A 24464-nucleotide genomic window follows, 5' to 3' on the forward strand; every position below is an offset into this window, starting at 1 on the left:
AGCTTCAGTGTAACCTGAAAAAAATCAGGCTGCTCAAATAAGACTTTACTCCTGAGAGAATTCTGTGCCACGGTGTATGTGCAGAATTAATGTCCCCTGCAGATTTCTTTGCTTCTCTGCAGAAAAATGACTTTCTGACAGGGAAGCTGCAAGAGCAGTCACACACCACTCCTTAGCAGCACAAGTACATTGTTTCAGGCACCTGGAACAGCTGGCAGAGAGGTAAATCACTGCGGGGTTGGACACACGCCTGTCAGTGGCTCTTATCCTGAGCTGGGATGAGCTGCTTGTCCTGGCTGGGCTGGAGGCGGAAGAGGATGGGACTTCCTCTTCCCCTTCAAGGAGTGGCTGGAGCTGTTAGATCCATCCCCCAGAAACCTCCCCCAGCTGCAGGAAGCTCAGCATCCTCCCCTGCTTCCTGCCCCCATCACTTCTCAGGTGCAGGGAAGAGGGGTCACTGTATGGGGAGCTGGTCCCCCATGCATCCAGACCTTCCATACCCAGACACCCCTGCCAAGCCTCACCTTGTACACCCAGAACCCACCTAACACTCCATACCTGAACCTCACCCCACTGAACCTCAACCCCTGCATCTGGAGCCCCCTGCACCCAGACAACCTGCCTCCAGACCCCACCCCTGCACCCAGACCACTCCCCACTGAGCTCCCTGCACTCAAACCCCGACCCTGATGAGCCTCACCCTGAGACCCCCATCATCCAGAACCCCCAGCTAGCTGCACCCAGACCCCCACACCACCAAGCTCCACTACCCCAGCACCCAGTCCTCTGCTGAGACCTCCACACAGAGATCCCTCCGCTGAACCCCAACCACCTTCACCTGGAAGCCCATACAGAGTCAATTGCACGTGGAACTCCCCCCGCCATGAGCCTCTGTGCATCCAGATCCCCCCACACCTAGACCCCCTACTGAGCTGCCTGCACCCAAATTGTTCCACAGAGTCCTCTAACACCTGGATCCCCCCCCACACACACACACTGAGCCCCTCCACGCTTGGATCCTGCCTGGTTGAGCCTGGTTGCCTCACACCTGGTGCACCTGGCGGAGAGGGCCCCAGGCTGTTTCTGCGGCAGGCCCAGGCCTTGTGTGGTGTCTAGGTCAGGTGCAGCCTCACCGCTGAGTCCGTGTCCCGAGGGTGGGGAGGCTGCAGGGTGATCTCCCACCTTTGTGCTGTCAGTGGCCTGTGCTCCCCACTGTCATGCTGGAGCCTCCACATTTATTTATTGACAAATAAAACTTGCAGAATATTAAAATTTTAGGTGCAGAATGCCCTCAGGAGTAAAGACTGCTAGAGCCTCCATATAGTTTAACTTCAGACCCTTAAGTTTGAACATCTTGGCCTAAATGCTTGTTTTAGGTATCCTAGAGTTGATGAATAAAGCTGACATTCCCCAGCTAGTCATTTCTCTAGCCTCTGCTGGCCTGTTCAGGAGTGGTGTTTTCATATATAAGCAGATTGGTTGAGCACCTCTCCTCTGAAGATAGGGCCTCCATAGGGTGCTTCATGCTGGACAATCGAACCTTGACATTCTGTTTTTAAGAAACATGATACTGTCAGTCTATTCTTCTTGAGAACTTTTAGTCTCCAGGGCAGCTACTCTGCATTTTTTTTTTTTTTTTTTTTACAAGAGCTCAAATCTTATGCACAGAACAAGTACAGTGAAGGCTTCACTAGTCCCTGTAACCATGCATCAATCCTGAAAGGACTGTCAAGACGTGAAAGTGTGTGGTAATTCTCTTAAGTCAATCCTTGGCTAAAAACTGTCTGGTAAACCATTATTTACTATTAATCTGGATGAGTAGAAAAATGAGGCCCTATAGTTTATTAATCTCCTAAATCATCTAGTCCTCCAGAAATGCTGAAATAACTGGAGGAGATGAGGACCCCCTCCCCCCCTTTTTCATTAGGCTCTTCCTAATGTCTGCAGTCCTTTTTTATAAAGACCCTTTTGCATCAATCCCTTTCTAAAATACCTAGATGAAATGTTAAAACATGGCATCCATTGTAAATTACTTCATTATGCTAAATGTTCTTCAGTTAATAACTTCCTAAATGAAGTATTGCTAACTGGTTCCATAACTTGTTAACTGATCTTCCTCCTTGAACTGTATACTGCCCTAGGTAGAAGAGGAAATCCAGACACTCTCACAGGTACTAGCTGCCAAGGAGAAGCATCTAGCAGAGATCAAGAGAAAACTAGGAATCAATTCACTGCAGGAACTGAGGCAGAACATTACCAAAGGCTGGCAAGATGTGACTTCTACTTCAGCGTATGTTCCTGTCACTGGTTCAGTGTGTCATGAATCTGTGTTGGTTAAGTGAAAACTGTTCCTCTGGTAAACTTTGTAACACATTTACTAGTCAAACTTTCTTTACTTACAAATGTCTGAAGAAACAGTAGCAGCCTTCTTGAGGGTATCAAGTTTAAGGTAAAACTAAGTTTCATTAAAATCTAGCTAAGTCCCTGCCCCAAAGAGGCTTCTATCAACCCTGTCTTTACAGTGCCATGATTCCTATTCCGCATAAACAAAAAAAGCAATTCTGTCTTGCCAGCACATTGCACCACCAAGATGGTGCAAATCAAATGCAATACCCTTCCCCCTTTAATTGGCAAACTATTAAATCTTTCCCTTTATGTAGGAAAAGAAATGTACAATATCACAATGGGCACTTGAACCTGGGATTTTATCCAAAAAAAATCCCAAAGATTGTTTTTAATGTCACTCAACTAGTGGATATCTGAAAAATCTGCAGTAACTGTATGCATGAAGTAAAAAGTTTATACTGAAAAGTCTCATAATATTGAGATTCAGCAGAAAGCCTTTACTCTTACTTAATCACTTCTTCAAGCAGTTTTTCACTAGAACCGCACAAAATTTAGCAATCTTGGTTTCAGCCTGCAGCTTAAATCACTTCTCCAGTGGCTGCAGAACATCTTGCTTTGCTTCATGTATAAAAAGCAAATTGATTTCTAGGTGAGCCTGCACTGAAACTTGAGTGATGACAGTGAATTAAGAGTTAAGGTTAAAGGGACTATTACCTAGTCTGACCACCTGCAGAATTTCAGATTCTTGTGATTGGGGCATATTTTGGATATCTGTCTTGATTCAAAGACTTAATGTTCATGTGGATTTTTTAGAATTTTTTTTTTTTGGTATCAAAATGTTGCACAACTTGCGACTATCAGCAGACTTATTAATGGAATCCAATTTACCTCTGGCTGTTTGAATATAGATATAAGAAGACGTCAGAAACCCTGTCTCAGGCTGGGCAGAAGGCTTCCGCTGCTTTTTCATCAGTTGGCTCAGTCATCACAAAGAAGCTGGAAGATGTGAAGTATGTTTCATTAATCTTTCACTGAAGTTCAGTGTGTGTTGGTGGGGAGGGCACATTATTAATTTCACTTACACTTCTGATCAGTGAGTAAAGGCACAGAGTAGTATACCAAGAACCTGCAGAGCATCTGCTGCTGACTTGATCTGGGTGAGAGAACGGCTGCTTGTGGAATGCACTCCTAAAATCATTATATGCAATTCTAGTCATATAAGACGTTTCTGTGTGCAAAATAGTTTACTATTAAAATATTTTACTTCTAATGTCACTCACTTGAGTCTCTTGTAGGATATTACACAGTAAGTATTTTCATCAGTACTCCTGTGGAGTCATTGCTCCTGGGTTTTTTGGCCATCTCAGCCTATGGAAGCACATTACATTCTCTCATGACAGTCTAAAACCTTTGCATCAAAATCCATTTTGTATGGATAGCTTTTGGTGTTTTGTTTGCTCTCCTTAAGTCATGTTTCATGTTTTTATAAGCTATTCGTAACTTCATTCTGAGAGCCTGATTTTATTACGTTTTTGTGAACTATTGCCAATGTGCCAGGTTAAAAGCTGGTAACTGCCAGACTGAAGCTGTTGCTGTCTTGTGCCAAAACTGTACATCTATTCTGTTGCATCTTTCATGCACACGAATACCAAAGACTATTTAAAACTACCCTCTGTTTTGACCAGCATGAAAGATTTTTTTTTTTTCCCCGAGTCCATTAACATCTGAAGGCTTATTCAATCCATACAATTGCACTGCTTTCACTACAGGAACTTGCGAAATTCCTGTTTATCTTGCCTGTGTCTTGCTGTAGCTTGTCTTGCATTAGTGGACCAAATTATTTGCCTGTTAATTGGCCTATAAAAATTTAATCCACTTAAGAATTTGTTTTTCAATGCAATTAATGTAATAAAGTCAGCCCTGCATTTCAAGTGCTGCTATTTACCTCTCTTGCTTCTATAAAATGAGTGCTTGAGAAGTAGCTACATGAGATTAATTTTACTACAGATTTATCAGAACTTCCTTTCTTTTTTAATGCTTACTCTGGCGTCCTGCAGATTGCAGGCATTTTCACATTCCTTTAGGTAAGGTGGGCTTTAGAATTGTTAATACAACTTCAGCACATAATTGGTTAGACTGTTCCACATCAATTTTTAAAATTGGTTTATCTAGGAAACAGTTAGTTCCCTTATAGTAACCACACAGAATAAAAATAACCCAGTGTTTTTAATGGCAGGGGTTGGATTACATCATTTTGGGCAGTTCCTAAATGAACATGAAATCCAGATATACAGTAATACTTTAAAAAAAGTAAAAGAAAGGAAGCTGTTGAGAGGAGGGAGGGGGAACAGTTGTGGAAGCATGTTATAAGGAGACGTGAAAAGCCTTTGAGGTCAATGGCATGCAGAATTCCTTCCTCTAATGTCTGATTAAAAGTTCTGGTCCCCTGTTTGTACCATGTATGTTTGTTCTGCAGTGCGTTGGTAGAGTAGTAGTTGTCCTTTCAGTGTGTCTCATCACAGTAGCTGTTCAGTAATTACACTGGTGTCACAGTACTTGAGGCTAAATACATTTCAAAGTAATTGATGCATACTGATGCCTGTAATCTACCCAGCTACACTATTTCTCACCCTTTCTGTATTTACTATTTTTGGAATCCTAGGCAAGCTTAATATTAACTTGCAAATAAGACTCAGATTTATAAGCAACTGAAAAGCCAAGGCAAGCTACTAAATTTAATGTTAGTATACAGACTTTGGTGGATCATCTTGGTCTGACTAAATATAGTGTATAAGGGGCAATAAATATTGATGGAATTGACAATGTATCTGCATAAACAGTATTCACACAATACCATGTAAAGGGTTGTGTATTAAAAAGGGGTAACATGCACGAGAAACTAGTACTTCTAAATATATAGTAATTCAAGTATCTTAACAGTGTATAACAGACCTATGGCACAAATATTCTGAATTTGATTCAGGTGTTTTGTAAAATAATAATCCTGTCTTCAATGTTTTATCCCTACCAGTGCCCCTTGGCTCCAGTGGCTACCTGCTAGAGCAGGGTTGGGCAAACTTTTTGGCCCGAGGGCCACATCTGCATATGGAAATTGTATGGCAGGCCATGAATGCTCATGAAATTCCCACTGGGATATGGGAGGGGGTGAGGGCTCTGACTGGGCGTGTGGGCTCCAGGGTAGGGCCAGAAATGAGGGTGCAGGAGGGGGCTCCAGGTGGGGGTGCATATTCTGGGGTGGGGCTGGGGATGAGGGGTTTGGGGTGCAGGAGGGTGGTCTGGGCTGGGACTAAGGGGTTTGGTGGGTGGGGAAGGGGGTTCAGGGATGCAGGCTCTGGGTGGCGCTTCCATACCAAGGCCAGCCTAGACAGGACCACAGTTGAAGGCAGCTAGAAACCAGAACTGCCATTGCCAACCCCAGCCTCCAAACAACCAGGGATTTGGTTCATCCAAACTGCCACGCCCTAGACAGACTTTTTGAAGATGCACTTGAGGATGACCAACCAGCCAACTGGATCCTTTCTTCCCCTTTTTTTGGCATGTCTATCCCATTTATACCAGGCTTGGTCCCAAATCACCTCAGACCGTTGGGACCTTTGCATGGTAGAAATGGGATATTCTCTCCAACTCTTTCCCACCCCTTCTCTTCCCCCCCTCCCCCCCAATCCCTCTTCAGGGACCCTTCTCATGAGCAACTCCTAATGCAGGAGGTACAAACCCTCCTATCGGCAGGAGCTGTGGAGGAGGTTCTGCTGGAGTTCAGGGGCAAGGGGTCTTTACTCCTGAATACTGAAAGCACAGGGGGGCCTCAGACCCATCCTGGACCTGCACAACATCAACAGCTAAAGTTTCAGATGGTCTCTCGGCCACCATTATTCCTTCCCTGGATCCAGGAGATTGGCATACCCTCGACTTTTTGAAAGATGCATATTTCCATAATCCCACCCCACAGGCACTTCCTAAGGTTTGTAGTGGGGGGCTTCTCACTACCAATTCAGTGCTCCTGTTCAGCCTGTCATCGGCACCTTGGGTGTTCAAATGCATGTCAGTCGTGGCCACTTTCCTGTGGAAAAGACTGGTTCAGGTATTCCCATATGTCGATGACTGGTTGGTGAAGGGACATTCCAAGACATAAGCAGATCAGCAGGTCAACCTGATAAGATCCACCTTCAACTCACTGGGCCTCCCGCTAAATATTCAAAAGTCAATGTTCACCCCTATTCAGAGAATAGAGTTCACGGGGCCGGTGCTAGACTCGAGGCAGGTCAGAACATGTCTACCTCAGTCCTGTTTTCAGCCCATACACGTACAAGACCTCGGGCAGTTTCCTACAGCCACAGCAAGGCGTTGTCTGAAACTCCTGGGACCCATGTTATGCACATACGTGGTCCAGCATGCGAGGCTCAAACTCGGACCTCTCCAGGCTTGGCTGGCATTTGTGTATCGACCGAGCAAACAGTCTAGACAGGGCAGTCATGCTTCCACCAATGGTTCTCTAGTCTCTTCAGTGGTGGCTTGACCCTCACACGGTGTATACAGGTGTCGCATTCTCCAAACCGTACCCCTCATTATGTCTGGCCACCGACACATCGGCAATGGGGTGGAGATCTCGCCTCCGAGCACAGAACTCAAGGCCTCTGCTTTCCAGAGGAGCTGTTGTTTCACATCACCAGAGCTGAGCGGTTTGTCTGGTATGTCAGATCTTCTGGCCTCATCTGGAGGGCAAAAGCATATCAGCCCTGACAGACAACACAACAATGATGTATCAACAGACAGGGTGGGCGTGCTCCTTTTCCCTGTGTGAGGAAGTGTGCAAGCTCTGGGAGTTCTGCATAACACTTGATCCTTCTGAAAGCTTCCTACCTCCCTGGATCTCAGAATGAGCTAGCAGATAATCTCAGCAGGTCTCTTTACAACCATGAGTGGCCCATTCACCTGGATGTAATAAACAATATCTTCCAATGGTGGGGTCTTCCCAATGTTGACTTGTTTGCCCCAAGGAGCAACAGGAAGTGCCTAATTCTGCTCCTTCCTGAGCCACAGCCTGGGCTCACTGGCAGATGCATTCCTTCTTCCATGGAAGGACCAGCTCTTCTACACATTCTTCATCCCCCCTCCCCCCATATCACACTTGTTCACAAGGTCCTCCTCAAGATCCAGAGCAATGGGGCCTCTGTCACCCTGGTAACACCAGTCTGACCATGCCAGCTTTGGTACACCATGTTGCTGAAACTCTCGGTGGAGACTCCAATCACCCTGCTGCTAGTTCCAGATCTCATTACTCAACATCACGGCTGACTCCAACACTGCAATCTCGAATCTCTCCACCTCGCTGCTTGGAAGCTGCGTAGTTGAATCCACTCAATCATGCATGGTCAAACCCCATTAGGGAAGTTCTTATGGGCAGCAGAAAACTATCGACAAACCTACTTAGCCAAATGAAAAATTATCTATTTGGTGTTCACAGAGCCATGTTCTTCTATCACAATCTTCAGTCCCCTTTTATCTTGGACCACCTACTAAAGTTGAAACAGCAGAGCGTGTCACACTAGTCGATAAAGGTTCACCTGGTCGCCATCTTGGCTTTTCACCCAGGAGAGTTGGGCCTCTCCATTTTCACTAACCCTATGGTGGTGTGGTTTCTTAAAGGGATAGATCGGCTATACCCTCAAATCCAGTGGCCTACCCTGCCTTGGGACTTTAACAATGGTACTCTCAAGGCTGATAGGGCCTCCATTCGAATCATTAGTGACATGCTCAACTACTTTACCTGTCTTCTAAAGTGGCCTAATCCTAGTCGCTATAGCTTCAGCCAAGAAGGTGTCTGAGCTCATGGCCCTCACATCTGACCCTCCCATATACTACCTTCAATAAGGACACAGTGCGGCTTTGACCCCACATGACGTTCCTCCCGAAGGTAGACTCCAACTTCCACACCAACAAAGACATATTTATTCTAGTCTTTTTCCTGAAGCCCCATACCAACAGCCATGAGCAGAGACTTCACTCCCTGGATATTCAGTGGGCTTTGGCTTTTTATGTTGAATAAACAACTGTTCCGCAAGTCAAACCAGCAATTCGTTGTGGTGGCAGACAGGATGAAGGGCCTCTTGGTGTCCTCCCAGAGAATATTTTCTTGGATCACATCCTGTATCCAGGTATGCTACGACCTGGCTAAGTGTAAGTCAAACTTGAAAACCAAAGTAACTTAACTGCTACTAATTCGAAAATGTGCTTGATTTTAAATCTGTTGTCTGGGCTTTATCCTACAATATGCAAATACTATCCTTGAGGGCCACTCCATTATACTCTAACTTTCCTGTATGTGTGGGTGGGTGGGTGGGTTTGTAGACTCAAGTACCAGGGAAGAGTTGGCATCCTTCTACTCAATTTTAAAAAATAAGACTCCCATCTCTAGAGGTGAGAGCCTCTTGCAGGGTCAGACAGGTGGCTGACCACTGCTGGAAAAATGTAACTATTGAGTGCATTAGAAAATGTATTGAGCAGAAGCTTGGCATCCAGCAAAGTTGGGATCTGTGCCAATATATCACATAATGGGACTCAATATAGAAGTGTCTCATCTTGAAGGCAGTGGACTCTAGGAATCTAATTATTAGAAGCTGGACCTCCTACAGGGACATGGGCGGCAGATGTACACAAGGTGAAACAATAAATAAACACGACTGGAGCACAAACTAAACCTCAGCAAACTAGTAGCTGATACTGAGTTTGACTTGCAATATATCTTCAGTCACATGTTCAGTTAGCAATGTGTCCTGGCTTATCTTAAAGCTTTTTACCTCTTTGGTGTCTAAACAAGTCCAGAAATCCTTACATTCTAAACCTATTCTGGAACCTTTTCATTCCTACCAAAGTGGCTCTGTCATTGAGGCACTAATTTAGGGGAGACTGAGTTGCCATCAAAATGAGATGACTAGCTACTGCCAGGGATAAGAACTCAATATGAAAGTATTGATTCAAGATTAAGCATTCCAGGTATGGTTGGAGGAGAAGCATGTCCAGCAAAACTGCTCTACCGAAGCTGGAATGGTACTCAACTAGTACAGACTACACATCTACAGTAGTGTAGGGCTAGATGTTTGGGGGGTGGAAGAATTGAAAATGAGAATGCTGAGCTTTTCCTAGGAAGGATTAAATTGGCTCAAGTTATTACTGTCTGAAATGATCTAGTTGCTATTGGGCCTGAGACACTCCTAATGACTCCTTCCTAATGAGCAGTTGTCCACCTCACCTAAACCATATCACTAACTAAGCTCATAGTGATGAGTTGGATGTATTGGCAGGGATTAGATTTAACAAGTATGAAGACTAAACTTGTCGTTCCTCAAAAACAAAGTTAAGGCTAGGGCTGGGCAAGAGACTGTCTTCCTGTCCCACAAACTTGAGCTTTCAAACTGTTTTCCTGTTCCACACTAGGACAAAGCAAAGGCCAAAATCAGAGCTGGGACTTGATTCTGGGTCTGTGACATCCCAGGTGAATGCCCTAACCACCAAGCTATTGGCTTTTCTGGGACGGTGGGGTGATATGTCCAACTATTTTGTTGGAAACTTCCCAACCAGCTGTAGCTGAAACTAGGCCTGTTGAGTTACTATGACTCTAATCCTAGTGAAAGGTAATGGACTGAAACTGAGCTGTTTCTAAATGGTGCTAGTGAACTAAAATTCAGCCTTGTAGTTTGCTACTCCATATGCAGGAGTCCCATTAATTTAGTGATAGTCTGAGAGAATTTATCCTTTAACGTAAACATCATTCAAGGGGAGGGAATATGTGAATGATAGAGCTTTAGGCATTCACTTGACACTACCAGAATTGCAAATTTAGCATGTTTCTCACTGTCTGAAAACTTAATGGGTAGATTAAAGAAGGACACAGGAATTGTGTTGACGATGTAGAATGTACTTTTTTAACTGGCCTATTTTTAATGAAGTATTGCTACAGCTCTCGTTATGTTCTTTATGAATGTGTTTGTTTGAAACTGCCCTTGGGAAAACAGTTGTAGTATCAGAATCTTTCTCCCCATAATTGAAGAGGTCTCTTTACATGGAACCTGATGCAAAGGGTTTCTAAGCAAATTGCTTTTCATAATTGATCATAATTCTCTCTCTCTCTCCTTTTCTTAATGCTGACACTTAGTATACGCTCCATACAACATTCAATTAGCATGCCTGTTATGAGGTAATGTATGTACGTTTTAGTATGTAATCCAGCTATTGGATGTGTTGTCTCTTACTAATTGAACTGATCCTCTTTCCTTCCCCCATCCCACCCACATATGTAGAATTAAATACATGGAAACATCTTGGTTTTTAGAACAGATTTACTGTACTGACTTAAGATAAAGCATGTACTGACTGTTCTTGCAGAAAGTTAGTCTTTACTTTCTTAGAAATGTTATGCTACCAAATGATTTCAAATTCAGAACTGTCTACAGCTCTTCTAAAATGAAGATTTACTCTCCTATAGGTTAATAAGAAAGTAAGTAGTTTGGCCTCTGACCTCAGTTTTTTCTCTTGCTGACTTGAAGTGCTTGCCTTGCCTCCCTCTTCCCCAAAAAGCCTGCTCTGATCAAAAGGCATGCAGATACAACTTCATATCGGTTGGTGTCCGTTTTCCAAACCAAGGAGTGGTGCACATGCCTACTGTATAAATGCATATCAGAGTAACTGAAAGATAAATGTGGGGCATCCTAAATGGACAATGAGCAAGGGAAAACTTAAGACCTTACCCCAAACCTAAAACTTCTAATGTTTTGCACCTTCTAAATAAGGTTGACTACATTACAAACACTAAGGCTGACTGCATCAGAAGTAAGAATTTCTTCATCTGGCAAAAAAGGCACAAGGTCACGCTGCAAGTTGGTGGCAATTGATATAGAATCCTTGGGTGACTTACTGACCCTACTGAAGTCAGTGTTTGCCATTTACTTCAGTGGGGACAAAATTTCACCCCTTGTCTCAACAAGCAAACCTAGGCTGCTACCACTAAACACCGCTTTTATCTTAGCGTATTGTGTTTTATCTTTTCATAGTTTAATAGTCTCTATCTGTGAGAGATCGAGGAGAATACTTATTACTGTTGATAGGGGCAGTCTCCAGAAGGACAGGGTAAATTATCTCCAGGGTAAATCTGAGACACACATACTATAATGAGTTGTCTTTATAGACAACTAGAGCAGTGGTTTTCAAACTGCAGGTTGTGACCCAGTACTGGGTCAGGGAATGTAAGGCACTGGGTTGTGGCGCAGTGCTCTGGTAAGCACTGCTGACCGGGCTGTTTAAGTCTCTTTGGTGCTGCTTGGCTACAGCAGGCAAGTTCCTACCTGTTCTGACACTACACTGTGCCCCAGAAGCGGCCAGCAGCAGGTCCGGCTTCTAGGCAGTGGGGGCCACAGGGCTCTGTGTGCTGCCCCCACCCTGAGCACCGACTCCACACTCCCATTGGCTGGTTTCTGGCCAATGGGAGCTGTGGGAGGGGCGGGGTGGTGCCTGCAGGTGAGAGTGCATGCACACCTCCACCTACGAGCTGGACCTGCTGCTGGCTGCTTCTAGAGCACAGCGTAGTCTGTGGTGCCAGGACATGCAAGAAGCCTGCCTTAGCACACCTGCTGACTGGGAGCTGCCTGAGGTAAGCCCGTGCCCCAATCCCTTGCCCCAGCTCAGAGCCCCACCCCAAACCTGGAGCCGCCTCCTGCACCCCAAACCCCTCATCCCAGGCCAGAGCCCCCTCTCACACCCCAAACTCCTCATCCCCAACTCTGCTGGGTCATGGGCATCAATGATTTTCTTCAACTGGGTTGCCAGAAAAAGTTTGAAAACCACTGCTTTAGAGTGACTGGATGTGGCTACGTTGTCTTACTGAACTAGTTAACTTTTCTAAGCCAACAACCATCAGCCTGTTTGAAGAGTCTATGAAAAGTGACTAATGACAAGTTAAATCTGGCATTCTACAGTACCTTACCCCTTAACTTTGTAACTGTCACTGAGTTCCAGGCAATAAGTAATTTCACTGAGAACTTCTCGTGGTTTTTTTTATTCTGCTGTTAAGCAGTGTAAAGAGTGATTGCCTCAAAGGTGGTAATAAAATGAGCTTCTTGGCTTGCAGTTGAAAGTTCTATACACAAGTTGTATTTGAAGCTCTTCAACTGTACAGTTTAGGTCTAAAGCAGCGGTCGGCAACCTTTCATAAGTGGTGTGCCGAGTCTTCATTTATTCTAATTTAAGGTTTTGCATGCCAGTAATACATTTTAATGTTTTTAGAAGGTCTTCCTATGTCTTTAATATATAACTAAACTATTGTGGTATGTAAAGTAAATAAAGTTTTTAAAATGTGTTAGAAGCTTCATTTAAAATTAAATTAAAATGCAGAGCCTCCCGGACCGGTGGCCAGGACCCAGGCAGTGTGAGTGCCACTGAAAATCAGCTTGTGTGCTGCCTTTGGCACGTGTGCCACAAGTTGCCTATCCCTGGGCTAAAGTAACTGTTTACAAAATGTGCAAAAGCTACTATCCAAAAGAGATATTAATCTAACGGCTGTCAAAAGCATGTTAACATAGGACAGGGAAACATGGATGCATTGTCCCAAAACTAACCTAGTATTATGCTCATGTTCTCACTTTAAGAAACTAACCACTGGCTTTTTTCCCCATAGAAATTCTTCTACTTTCAAGTCATTTGAAGAAAAGGTTGAAAACTTAAAGGTAAATCTAACTAGCTGCCTCTGGAAACAGTTGTTTAATGGGAGACTTAAGCTGGGACTTTCAAAGGAATCAAAATGTGGTGCTCAAATCTCTTCCCTTAAAATTCAATGGCAGCTGGGCAACTAGCCTCTTAGGCTACTTTTGAAAATCCGAATGTAGTAATTTGACAAACAAGTAAACAAATGCTATGAAATGCAGGGATTTAGCCAACTGGCTTCATGCCAGAAAACCCCCAGTTGGGAAGACTGACTGCTCTCTGGTCTGCTTGTATGCTCAGAACAGCACAAATGGGCTGGATCATGCTGTTTTCAGTTCAAGGCAGTTGCACCTGTATTTCTCCTATATGGTCCAAAAAAGGTCACTCTTGCTGACTCCCCGCCATTACCTTTGGATGGAAACATGCATCTCTCTCCCTCCTGATCCCAAAATATTTCCACGCTGCACAGCTTTACAATTTAGTTGTAAATTCACCAGCAAAGCCAGATTGGCTAAGCAGGCCTGCTTTTACTTTTTTCTCCTCTGATGGTAAGCAATGTAATTGACCACAATTAAGTTAGCGCACAGCTTTCTAAGCAAGTACAATTTTTAAGGGAAAAACATTAGTGAGAGAACATATATAAAATAGTAAACCTACATGCAAATAGGCTTATCAGAGATCACCCCAATTCCAAGCAGAACTCTGGCCAGAGAACAGCCCTTCAAACCCCACCAAGAGGTTTTTCTGTGGTTACAAGTTGATAACTGGCTTGGCGCAGAACCAGCACACTATGAATAGTTGCTCTTTTATGCCATTTGGGCTTTCATCCTGGGAACAGGTAATTTGTAGACAAAGATTCCCTTCCCAGGTCAAAGCTTCAGTAGATCAGGTCAGGAGGTGGATCTTTGCATTCCCCTCCTCCCAAATATTTCCTAGGAAACCTACTCCATTAACAGCTCAGTCTTGTCTTAGCCCATTGTTTTAAAGTCTTCTTTGACGCTTGTAAAACTTCTCAAAGTTTACATAATCATGTCTTCCCAGACAAGTTAGACAGTCCCACAATAACACAAACTTGCATTTTTAATACAGTGAGGTTCTAAGATACTTCATTCAATAAAGGTTGTCCAGGAAACTCTCTTTCACACATAATAGAGAACCTGGTCTTTGTATATCCAGAATCTATACTGTTTTTAACTTTAGGGCTGAAAAGCTTTATATTCTAGCTTACACTGGGAACGCAAACTCTTACATGTTACCATCAGAAAGTAAGGAATATAGCTGTGCAATTCTGTTGTAAAATGTACATGATCTTAGATTTCACTTTCAGGTAAGGAGGCTGAAGTTGATGCTGAGGCCTCAATAAGCAGAGATCAACATTGTGTGGCTGTTCAACTAACTTTTTGATATAAAGGCCTTCATATTATGGACCAGACTGCTCCTTGTACAGGAATTTGGGGTTCGGGAAAAGTACATAAAGAACTCCTTTCCCCTTTTAGCATCTTGTATAATGGCTTGTTGCAATCTGAGAGTTTAGGGACTTCTCCTTCCATGAACTCTGGGAATGCATCTCCCTAGAAGGGAGGTGGTAGAGGTATGTGGGAGTGATGTGGGGTAAGTGTGTTACACACCATCTGAAGGGGTGTAGCAGTGGAATTGCTGCACCAAAACACCAGAGCTTCAGGATGCTTCCTTGAGGCTGAATGTTTCTTGGAGCTCCTCCAAGGTGGTACATAACAAAAGCTAATCTTGTTTTAACTCAAAATGTTCCAAAACCTCTGTAGGATGTCTCAACTTGAAGCTGTACAATCTTCATAGAGCATATCTGAATATAGGCTGTTGCAACAATCTGGTCAGGAGTATTTTTGCAGTACTAAAGGCCAAGGGAGACTCATGTGTTAAGCCAATGATTGGAGGGTTGCAACATTTCCTTCAGAGTATCTCCACCTAGCTTCTTCCACCAAGTGGCACTGAGTGCTGCTTCTACCACAAGTATTGTAGAGGCAATCTGATCCTGGAAAAACCGTTTGGGGGAATTTATCCTGTGGAGCCAATCTTAACATTAAGGCATTGTTTGTTGCAAAACTTGTTTGTTAAAATACCTGGCTATCTAACTGTATTTGCAGTTATCCTTTCTGAAGGGTTTATCTAAAACTATCTGTATTTTAGTCTAAAGTTGGAGGAGCCAAGCCTGCTGGAGGTGACTTTGGAGAAGTCTTAAACTCAGCTGCCAATGCTAGTGCCACAGAAACTATTACAGAACAGATACAGGAGGAGACCCAGTGAGATTCCTGCCTTTGTCCTGCTACCCACTGCCAGATGCTACAAGCAAACTCTAAGCACATTTGTAATGTTCTTCGCTGTCAGTTTCCACCAGATGTGCTTTTACTTAAGCACTTAGCTTTATATCAATTTGATAAAATAGCTTGTTTATGGGTTTAAAATATTTTTGGAACTAAAGTAGATTGTATCAGCCTGGCTTTCTGGGGGGAAGGGATATTTTTATGCTTTTCAAGTACTTAAAGGATATATCCCTGATTTTAAAGGCAATCTCTAAAATATTGTTTTGAAAAACTTTAGACAAACTTTATGCTGTACATATAGTATGTGGATTAATAACTTTCTTTTGGATGCTGTGATTATTAGCAATTGTCTTCACTTATAAGAATTGTCATTCTACTTTTACTGCCAAACTGAAGGCTAACTTCACTCCTTTGGTGGCTTCAGTGCAACAGTTCCCTAAATTGGACATCACACTTGGAAGATTACTCTAAGCTGCAGAAAAAGGATTTCTGCTTCAACATTATAAATAAGTTATAGCAGGTTTCCACAAGTGTATAGTAATCTACTGTAGTCAAAATAGGAGTCCTAAACTGGATTTGGTGCACATGGGGCAAAGGACATAATCCTAACTAGCATTCAGACTTACTGACTTCTCTGTGGGTCCTATGACTAGAGTTAATGTCCTAAGTGTGGGTTTCTCAGAGTACTTCAAATGAAAGTGAGATGGCTAATGCTGCTGCTCTAGTATCTGAGCTAGTTTATTTACCCAGTACACTATTGTGAGTTCTTCACTTGATGCTTTAACTCCTGAATTATTCTGCTGTGATAAAATGGCAGTCTTGTAATAATGGTCTCCAATGGTGCTGATTCTAAAACTTCTATTCTAGTATTAATATTGAATCTTACACTATAAAACATGGAGTAGAGATGAAATGTGAACACATTCGTACAGCTTAGAATGTAGGAATATGGCTTTATGAACTTGGCCTTGAATGGCTGCAAAAAATATTTCTAACAAGTCATTACTGATTGATTAATTCCAAGACCGTTATGGGAAGTTTTTCAAAACCTTTCACCATGCTGTAATAAACTTGCACAGCATTTGCAGGCAAGAACCATTGCTCTAGGAGGTAGAGGACCTTCTAGATGCTCAAACTCTTTCATGCTCTCAAGACTCTTGTAGTCCTACTCTTTGTTAGAGGCTTGAAAATTAGCAATACTGTTTGCACCACTGGAGACTCCACTCCTGCTTAACCATTGAGATCCACTCTTGAAACTTTACCCATTTCAAAGCCTACAGCAGACCTTGTGAGAGGGCTACGTTGCTTTACATATTGACTATATCCACTTTATGTACTTTAGAAGTTGCTTGTATTATGTACATGTCTGGCACATGTTGGTCATTATCAAATTGTAACTTATGCCAAATGTCTCATCACTGAGCTTGGAATGAACTGGAAGCAATTAAAAAAACTAACTGCAAAAATTTGTCTTATGCATGTCAAATTCCAAAACTGCTACACAATTTTCTTTAGACACCATTGTACTGCATTTCTGACAAGCGCTTTGATAGCACTTCACTGCTAGTGAATATGCTCAGTTACATGTGAGCAGCTTAATAAAATCTTATACATGAGCATTGCCATTCTCATAAACAGCACAGCTGTAAATGCAGACATTAAGAAAACTCCTCTTTGGAAAAGTCATAGCTACCTATAGGCCTAAGCTTTTTTAAAATCAATTTGAAAGGACTGAATTCACATACGAAATATTCATATGCCTAATCCTCTTTTCGGTGATGTGATGAAACACCTGAATCCTGCCCAAATGTAAACTGAGCTAGCAGTGTAGGATAAGATGAACGGATACACCTTGGAATCCTTAGGGCTTGTCTACACTGGCAATTTACAGCACTGCAACTTTCTTGCTCAGAGGGGTGAAACCCGCATGAGCACAGCAAGTTTCAGTGCTGTAAAGCACCAGTATAGACAGTGCACCAGTGCTGGGAGCTCTCCCCCTTATGGAGGTGTATTTTTTTTTTTTCTTTAAGAGCCCTGGGAGTGCTCTCTCCCAGCGCTCTGCCACGACCACACAAGCCACGTTTAAAGCGCTGGCACGGTGCCAGCATAGACTAGCCCTTGGACAGTAAAATTCCACTTAAAACATTGGAAAGGAATCAGAGGAGCAGTTTCAGTTGACACATCTAGGGAATGTTTTCCCACTAGTGTGAAATGCGATTAGCAGCTCCATCGAAGATGTCTTCAGTACCTGAATCCTGTCAATTGAGACTTCTCCCAGAGCCTTGACTTGAAATGGCTGAAGCCATCCTGGGCATCTAATTTTCTAGAACCACAACCTAGTCAAGATCCTAAGCCAATTAATATTTACTCCCTGCTTTTGAGAGAAGTTTTTATGCCCACTTGGTATCCAGGGCACCTTCTGTTGGAAATGGGACCTATCTGCAAAGCTGGACCTTTGTGCTAAAGATAAATGCAATGGTTTGTAATTGTCTGCTAGATTTAGTAGCTGATCTCCTAACTTGATATCTCTATACCTATTCTACCTGTACTGCTACTCATTACTCAGTTCTTAAACTTTCACTACCTGCTTCCTTCTTTATTACTAAATTTACCCATTTCCTGTGTCTCCTTTCACTTTCCAGTCTTTAAATGAGACTTATCAAATACAATATGCTTACTGTCCAGTCCAGTGACCTTTTACTTTGTCATGGATTTTTAGATACCTTTACTATCATAATGCTATCTAACTTTCTTAGTTATAACAATCTTTACTTTCTTTACAGAAGCCAGACAACTGGTATAGAGATACTCTCAGTCTGGTCTCTTCTAGGTATTTAGCCCTAGACACTATCTCTATTAGTTTGTTTGAAAAGATGGAGTTTGTAAAACAGCTATTTTACAAATACTTAATTTTTATACGAGATTCATTTTCACAGATAATCAGTACCTAGAATGCACCTATGTTTCCTGGCCTAAGCTTCCCTATGTATGTCTCCTTACTGAAACTGCTCTTCTGATTCCTTTCTAACTGCCATTACAATAGAACCTTAGAGTTACAAATAGCTGGGGAATGAAGGTCAATGCTGAAATGTTTAACTCTAAACAAAACATTATGGTTATTCTTTCAAAAATTTACAATTGAACATTGACTTAATATGCCACTGAAACTTTACTATGCAGAAGAAAAATACTGCTTTTTTTTGTTTACATTTAAGAGTACTGTATTTTTTTTTTTTTGGAGGGGGGGTGTCTCTGCTGCTGCCTGATTGCATACTTCTGGTTCTAAATGGGGCATGTGATTAGCTAGCTAGTTTGTAGTTCTAGTGGTCATAACTCATTCACCTCAAGATTTATTTATTAAAGTCCTTTTCCTGTTTCTCATAGATATCTTGACTTCTCTTAAACTCACCTGCTGCTAGACTGAGCCTTCAGCTTGCATTTTGTGTCTAACTTAGCTTTATAGTGGGATCTCTTCCTTCTTTGTGCAGGCCAAGTCTCCCTGATGGTTCACAGGCTAGGATTTCACAGCCAATGTGTCAAAAAATTAAACAGGAAGGCTTGTCAGTGCTGTCTAGGCCTTGACACACTTGAGGAGGTCCTTCACTGACAAAGCCTCCGAATTGTACTATTGTGGCAGCTAGTCGTTTAGGACTATCTACACAGTTTTAGAGGGAGCAGGAACAAGCCTCCTAGGCCCAGCTGACAGAGGCAGGCTCCTGCTCTGAAAAATATCTGTTCTGACAGCAGTTTGAAGTTGTGGCTTGTGCCCTGGAGCCCACCTAGGCTTGAGAACCAAACCTCCACCTTAACCCACTAGCCTAAGTAAGTCTATTGATCGAGCCCGGGCCTATTCCTTCCTTCCCAACTGCGGTACAGATAGTCTCTTCGCCAAAACCCAAGGGCTTGAGCAGCCGTCCTGACAGTGATTCAATTGTCAGCCGCTGCCAGCTGGTTCCCAGCCTGCCAGGCCTGTTGGCAGATTCAGCCTGTCCCTCAGTCGCGAGGGAGACTTGCACTTCCAGGGAAGCAGGTGCCTTGTGCGGGGACAGTAACGGGGCCCTGGGTGTGACAGCCCAGCCTGGCGGCGGTCTGAGCGGCCCCCGCGGCTGCGGGGACGGCCTGGCCCCGGGCCTTCGCCCCGAGCGAGGGGCAGCGAGTCTCTCACTTCGTCCCACCCCCAGCCAGGGCCGCTCCTGGCAGCGAAGCCCTTACAGCGCCCGCGAGGCTGACGCTGACCGGCCGTTTCCGCACGAACAGGGCTCCCCGCGAAGGGAGCTGGAGCCCCCGCCTCCTGTCCCCGGGCGGGACACGTGACGGTGGGGAACTTCCCGCCCCCGCCCTCAGGAGCGGTGGGCCCCAAGCAGCAGGTGCTGTTCCCCCTCCAGCGCCTTTTCTCTCTTCCCCAGAAGCCCCCCCGCCCTTAGGCGAACGCCGCCTCCCGGAGCCGACCAAGATGGCGGCGGAGTTCATGCGCGCGAGGCGGCGCTCTCGGATACCCCCGCGCTACTCTATGGTTGCCCGCGAGTCCGCCGCCTGTGCGTGACCGGGCGCAGGAAAGGTCAGAGGTCACGCCCCGCCCTCCCGACGGACGCGCAATGGCGACGCGGAGCTGGAGCTGCGCCGCCTCGTGGAGCCGGACCTGGCGGCTGCTGGGTGCGGCCAGGCGGGGCAGCAGCCATGGAACCGGCGACTCGCCCCCGGAGCCGGAGAAGCGGCCGAGCGGCCTCACCAGCGCCTTGGGCGCCGGCCCGTGGCAGGTGAGAACGCAAAGAGGGGGCGGTACGAAGCGGAGGGATCTAAACGGCAGGGGCAGAGGAAGCCGCGCTGTATCACGTGACAAGGGGCGAAGGCGCTAGTGGCGAGTGGTTGTCACCTGACGCGGAGCGAGGGGCGGGGCCTAAGTCGTAGCGCTACCTAGTGCGTGCGCCGCAGGGAGTCCTCGAGGGAGCGCTCACGCAGCGCCCCCTACTGTGCGTGGGGCGGGCCTGGCAGCTGGCGCTTGGCGCGTTCGCAGGGGCATGACGGGCTTCGCTGCTGCGGGCTCAACACGATTTAGTGCAACACGAGTGAAAAGCCCTGCTTAGATGAGCGCAGGCGCGTGTGAACCCTGTTTTAGCAGGGAAGTAGAGCTTGGGGGGGGGCTTCAGGGGAGGGTGACCCCGGCTTGATACGTGTCATGTGCTAGCCTGCAGCTGACCTGGGTGTGCAGGGCTCTCGCCCCCCCCCCCCGCTGTTGGTGTGTCACTGGTGTTACCTGTTTTGCCCTTACTTTGGGGTATGTTCATTTGTTAGGGTCACTCTTTTGGGGGCGGGGGGGGGGAAGTTCTGTAATTCTATCAATGTACTGCCTGTGTCATTTGTTTCAGAGTAACAGCCGTGTTAGTCTATTAGCAAAAAGAAAAGGAGTACTTGTGGCACCTTAGAGACTAACCAATTTATTTGAGCATGAGCTTTTGTGAGCTACAGCTCACTTCATCGGATGCATACCGTGGAAACTGCAGCAGACTTTATATATACACAGAGAATATGAAACAATACCTCCTCCCACCCCACTGTCCTGCTGGTAATAGCTTATCTAAAGTGATCATCAGGTGGGCCATTTCCAGCACAAATCCAGGTTTTCTCACCCTCCACCCCCCCACACAAATTCACTCTCCTGCTGGTGCTAGCCCATCCAAAGTGACAACTCTTTACATAATCAAGTCGGGCTATTTCCTGCATAAATCCAGGTTTTCTCACATCCCCCCACCCCCATACACACACAAACTCACTCTCCTGCTGGTAATCGCTCATCTAAACTGACCACTCTCCAAGTTTAAATCCAAGTTAAACCAGAACATCTGGGGGGGAGGGTAGGAAAAAACAAGAGGAAACAGGCTACCTTGCATAATGACTTAGCCACTCCCAGTCTCTATTTAAGCCTAAATTAATAGTATCCAATTTGCAAATGAATTCCAATTCACCAGTTTCTCGCTGGAGTCTGGATTTGAAGTTTTTTTGTTTTAAGATAGCGACCTTCACGTCTGTGATTGCGTGACCAGAGAGATTGAAGTGTTCTCCGACTGGTTTATGAATGTTATAATTCTTGACATCTGGTTTGTGTCCATTTATTCTTTTACGTAGAGACTGTCCAGTTTGACCAATGTACATGGCAGAGGGGCATTGCTGGCACATGATGGCATATATCACATTGGTGGATGTGCAGGTGAACGAGCCTCTGATAGTGTGGCTGATGTTATTAGGCTCTGTGATGGTGTCCCCTGAATAGATATGTGGGCACAGTTGGCAACGGGCTTTGTTGCAAGGATAAGTTCCTGGGTTAGTGGTTCTGTTGTGTGGTATGTGGTTGTTGGTGAGTATTTGCTTCAGGTTGCGGGGCTGTCTGTAGGCAAGGACTGGCCTGTCTCCCAAGACTTGTGAGAGTGTTGGGTCATCCTTTAGGATAGGTTGTAGATCCTTAATAATGCGTTGGAGGGGTTTTAGTTGGGGGCTGAAGGTGACCGCTAGTGGCGTTCTGTTATTTTCTTTGTTAGGCCTGTCCTGTAGTAGGTAACTTCTGGGAACTCTTCTGGCTCTCTCAATCTGTTTCTTTACTTCTGCAGGTGGGTATTGTAGTTGTAAGAAAGCTTGACAGAGATCTTGTAGGTGTTTGTCTCTGTCTGAGGGGTTGGAGCAAATGCGGTTGTATCGCAGAGCTTGGCTTTAGACAATACCCACCTGCAGAAGTAAAGAAACAGATTGGCACATCCACCAATGTGATATATGCCATCATGTGCCAGCAATGCCCCTCTGCCATGTACATTGGTCAAACTGGACAGTCTCTACGTAAAAGAATAAATGGACACAAACCAGATGTCAAGAATTATAACATTCATAAACCAGTCGGAGAACACTTCAATCTCTCTGGTCACGCAATCACAGACATGAAGGTCGCTATCTTAAAACAAAAAAACTTCAAATCCAGACTCCAGCGAGAAACTGCTGAATTGGAATTCATTTGCAAATTGGATACTATTAATTTAGGCTTAAATAGAGACTGGGAGTGGCTAAGTCATTATGCAAGGTAGCCTGTTTCCTCTTGTTTTTTCCTACCCCCCCCCCCCCCCGATGTTCTGGTTTAACTTGGATTTAAACTTGGAGAGTGGTCAGTTTAGATGAGCGATTACCAGCAGGAGAGTGAGTTTGTGTGTGTATGGGGGTGGGGGGATGTGAGAAAACCTGGATTTATGCAGGAAATAGCCCGACTTGATTATGTAAAGAGTTGTCACTTTGGATGGGCTAGCACCAGCAGGAAAGTGAATTTGTGTGGGGGGGTGGAGGGTGAGAAAACCTGGATTTGTGCTGGAAATGGCCCACCTGATGATCACTTTAGATAAGCTATTACCAGCAGGACAGTGGGGTGGGAGGAGGTATTGTTTCATATTCTCTGTGTATATATAAAGTCTGCTGCAGTTTCCATGGTATGCATCTGATGAAGTGAGCTGTAGCTCACAAAAGCTCATGCTCAAATAAATTGGTTAGTCTCTAAGGTGCCACAAGTACTCCTTTTCTTTTTGTGTCATTTGTGTTCTCCTATGGAGCTCTACTTCTCCCTTTGGCAACTTCCCTCCCAATGGAGCTATCCTGCAGGATCTAATTTCCCCAGGGCTGGGTTCCTCCAGCCTCAGAATCAGATGAACACACACACATGCATTAACAGAGCATGTCTGAGGGGAACGGGTTAATCAGCACTCCCAAGCTGACCCCTTGTATGTCGCTGGACTGGGTCGAGCAGCACTTTCAATCTGCCACCCTCATATGTCCCAGGTTCAGCCCTTTCCCCACTTTCATGTTACAATTGTTTTGGTAGTAACCCACTTGATGTGCAAATCCCACAGGATATTTGGGTGCTGCAGGAGAGCCAAACAAACAAAACAGTTATAATATTAAATCAAACTTACAATTGACTAGGAAAGTCAGGTTTAGAAAACTAAACTTGCCACAGAAGGCTATGCCTAGAGAGAGCAAGAGCTGGGTTCTCACCACTCCATGAAGCTTGAATCAATCGGGGGGGTCCCAGGTGGTGGTTGTGGTGGTAACTGAGGGTCCAGAGTGCTGGAGACAGGCAGAGCCCCCAGCATGATCAGTCAGGAGAAAATGAAGTCCCAATGGAACTGATGCAGGTGTTGGATCCGGCCATCAGAACACTTACTTGAGCATGGGTAGGGGTTTTTCCTAGAGAAACAACAATGGTTCAAGGGAGAACACTAGATTTGTTTATGGGTAAACTGATGGCCCAAGGGAGTATACCAAAGTTGTTTTGTTCAGACTAGACAATAGGAACTGTTCATTCCTGGCTATGGGTGGTGTACCTTCAAGGGAGCTCATAATGCAATTAGGCAGCTTCAGTAATTTGGATACCAATAAAGGATTTATTACTAGAATTGGTCTGACAACTACTGAGCTGGGTATGTGCAGGCGTGGGGTTATTAACCTATGGAGCAGAGATCCCCCATCATGTAGTGCTTTCCTGCTTTTCTGGTCCCAGACTTCAGTGCTGTTCTTGCCTTGGAATCTCTGTTCTCTATTCTGTCTGCTCATGGGGATGCCTCCCTGTCCCATCTTTGATGCAAATGAGGCTAGGGGAGTTTCCTTAATTCTGTAACCCTTATTGGAGTGCAGGTGTGTGTGTGTTTAGGTGTGTCTCCCACTGCCTTTTCATTGCTTTTTTAAGTCTTTCTTCTGATCGGCTTTGGTTCAAGTAGAAGCTGGGAGGGTGTCCTTCGTGAGTCAGACAGGTTCGATACTATGCTCTGGTTCCCCAAGAATGCGGAGCTGACAGGTAACACCTGGCCCCAGGTGCAGGGCTCCCCCCGCCCCATCTGTCTTGGGTATGTCACTGGACCCCAGGTGCAGGGCTGTCCTCTTTCCCCCTTTCCCCCTGCTTTCTGTGTGTCGCTGGTCTCCAGGTGCACAGCTTCCCCCACTGTCAGTGGGTCACTGGGCCCACATGTAGCCCCCACTGCCGCTGGCAGTGTGTTCCTGGGCCCAAGTGCAGGCCCCTTCTCCCCGCCTACCGTCAGCGTGTCACTGGGCTATAGGTGCAGGGTTTCTGTTCTTAGGAAG

The 24464-nt window shown here is 45.0% G+C and overlaps 1 protein-coding gene across 7 annotated transcripts in view; it reads left to right on the top strand.

Moving 5' to 3' along the window:
- LOC125632585 (tumor protein D52) overlaps nucleotides 1-24464 on the top strand; it is a 205062-nt gene that overhangs the window by 41999 nt on the left and 138599 nt on the right. For 4 of the 7 annotated variants that reach the window (XM_048841028.2, XM_048841027.2, XM_048841023.2 and 1 more), the window contains exons 3-8: nucleotides 2142-2290; nucleotides 3255-3356; nucleotides 4404-4430; nucleotides 10520-10561; nucleotides 13034-13082; nucleotides 15226-16825. In XM_048841028.2, the coding sequence (XP_048696985.1) occupies nucleotides 2142-2290; nucleotides 3255-3356; nucleotides 4404-4430; nucleotides 10520-10561; nucleotides 13034-13082; nucleotides 15226-15342 (486 nt within the window). In that variant the 3' untranslated portion in view covers nucleotides 15343-16825. Of the gene's footprint in view, nucleotides 1-2141; nucleotides 2291-3254; nucleotides 3357-4403; nucleotides 4431-10519; nucleotides 10562-13033; nucleotides 13083-15225; nucleotides 16826-24464 lie in introns of those variants that run through there. The other 3 variants (XM_048841024.2, XM_048841025.2, XM_048841030.2) reach the window with 3 other exon arrangements.

The sequence above is a fragment of the Caretta caretta genome, chromosome 2 (genome assembly GCF_965140235.1).
Source record: "Caretta caretta isolate rCarCar2 chromosome 2, rCarCar1.hap1, whole genome shotgun sequence".
Lineage (NCBI taxonomy): Eukaryota > Metazoa > Chordata > Testudines > Cheloniidae > Caretta > Caretta caretta.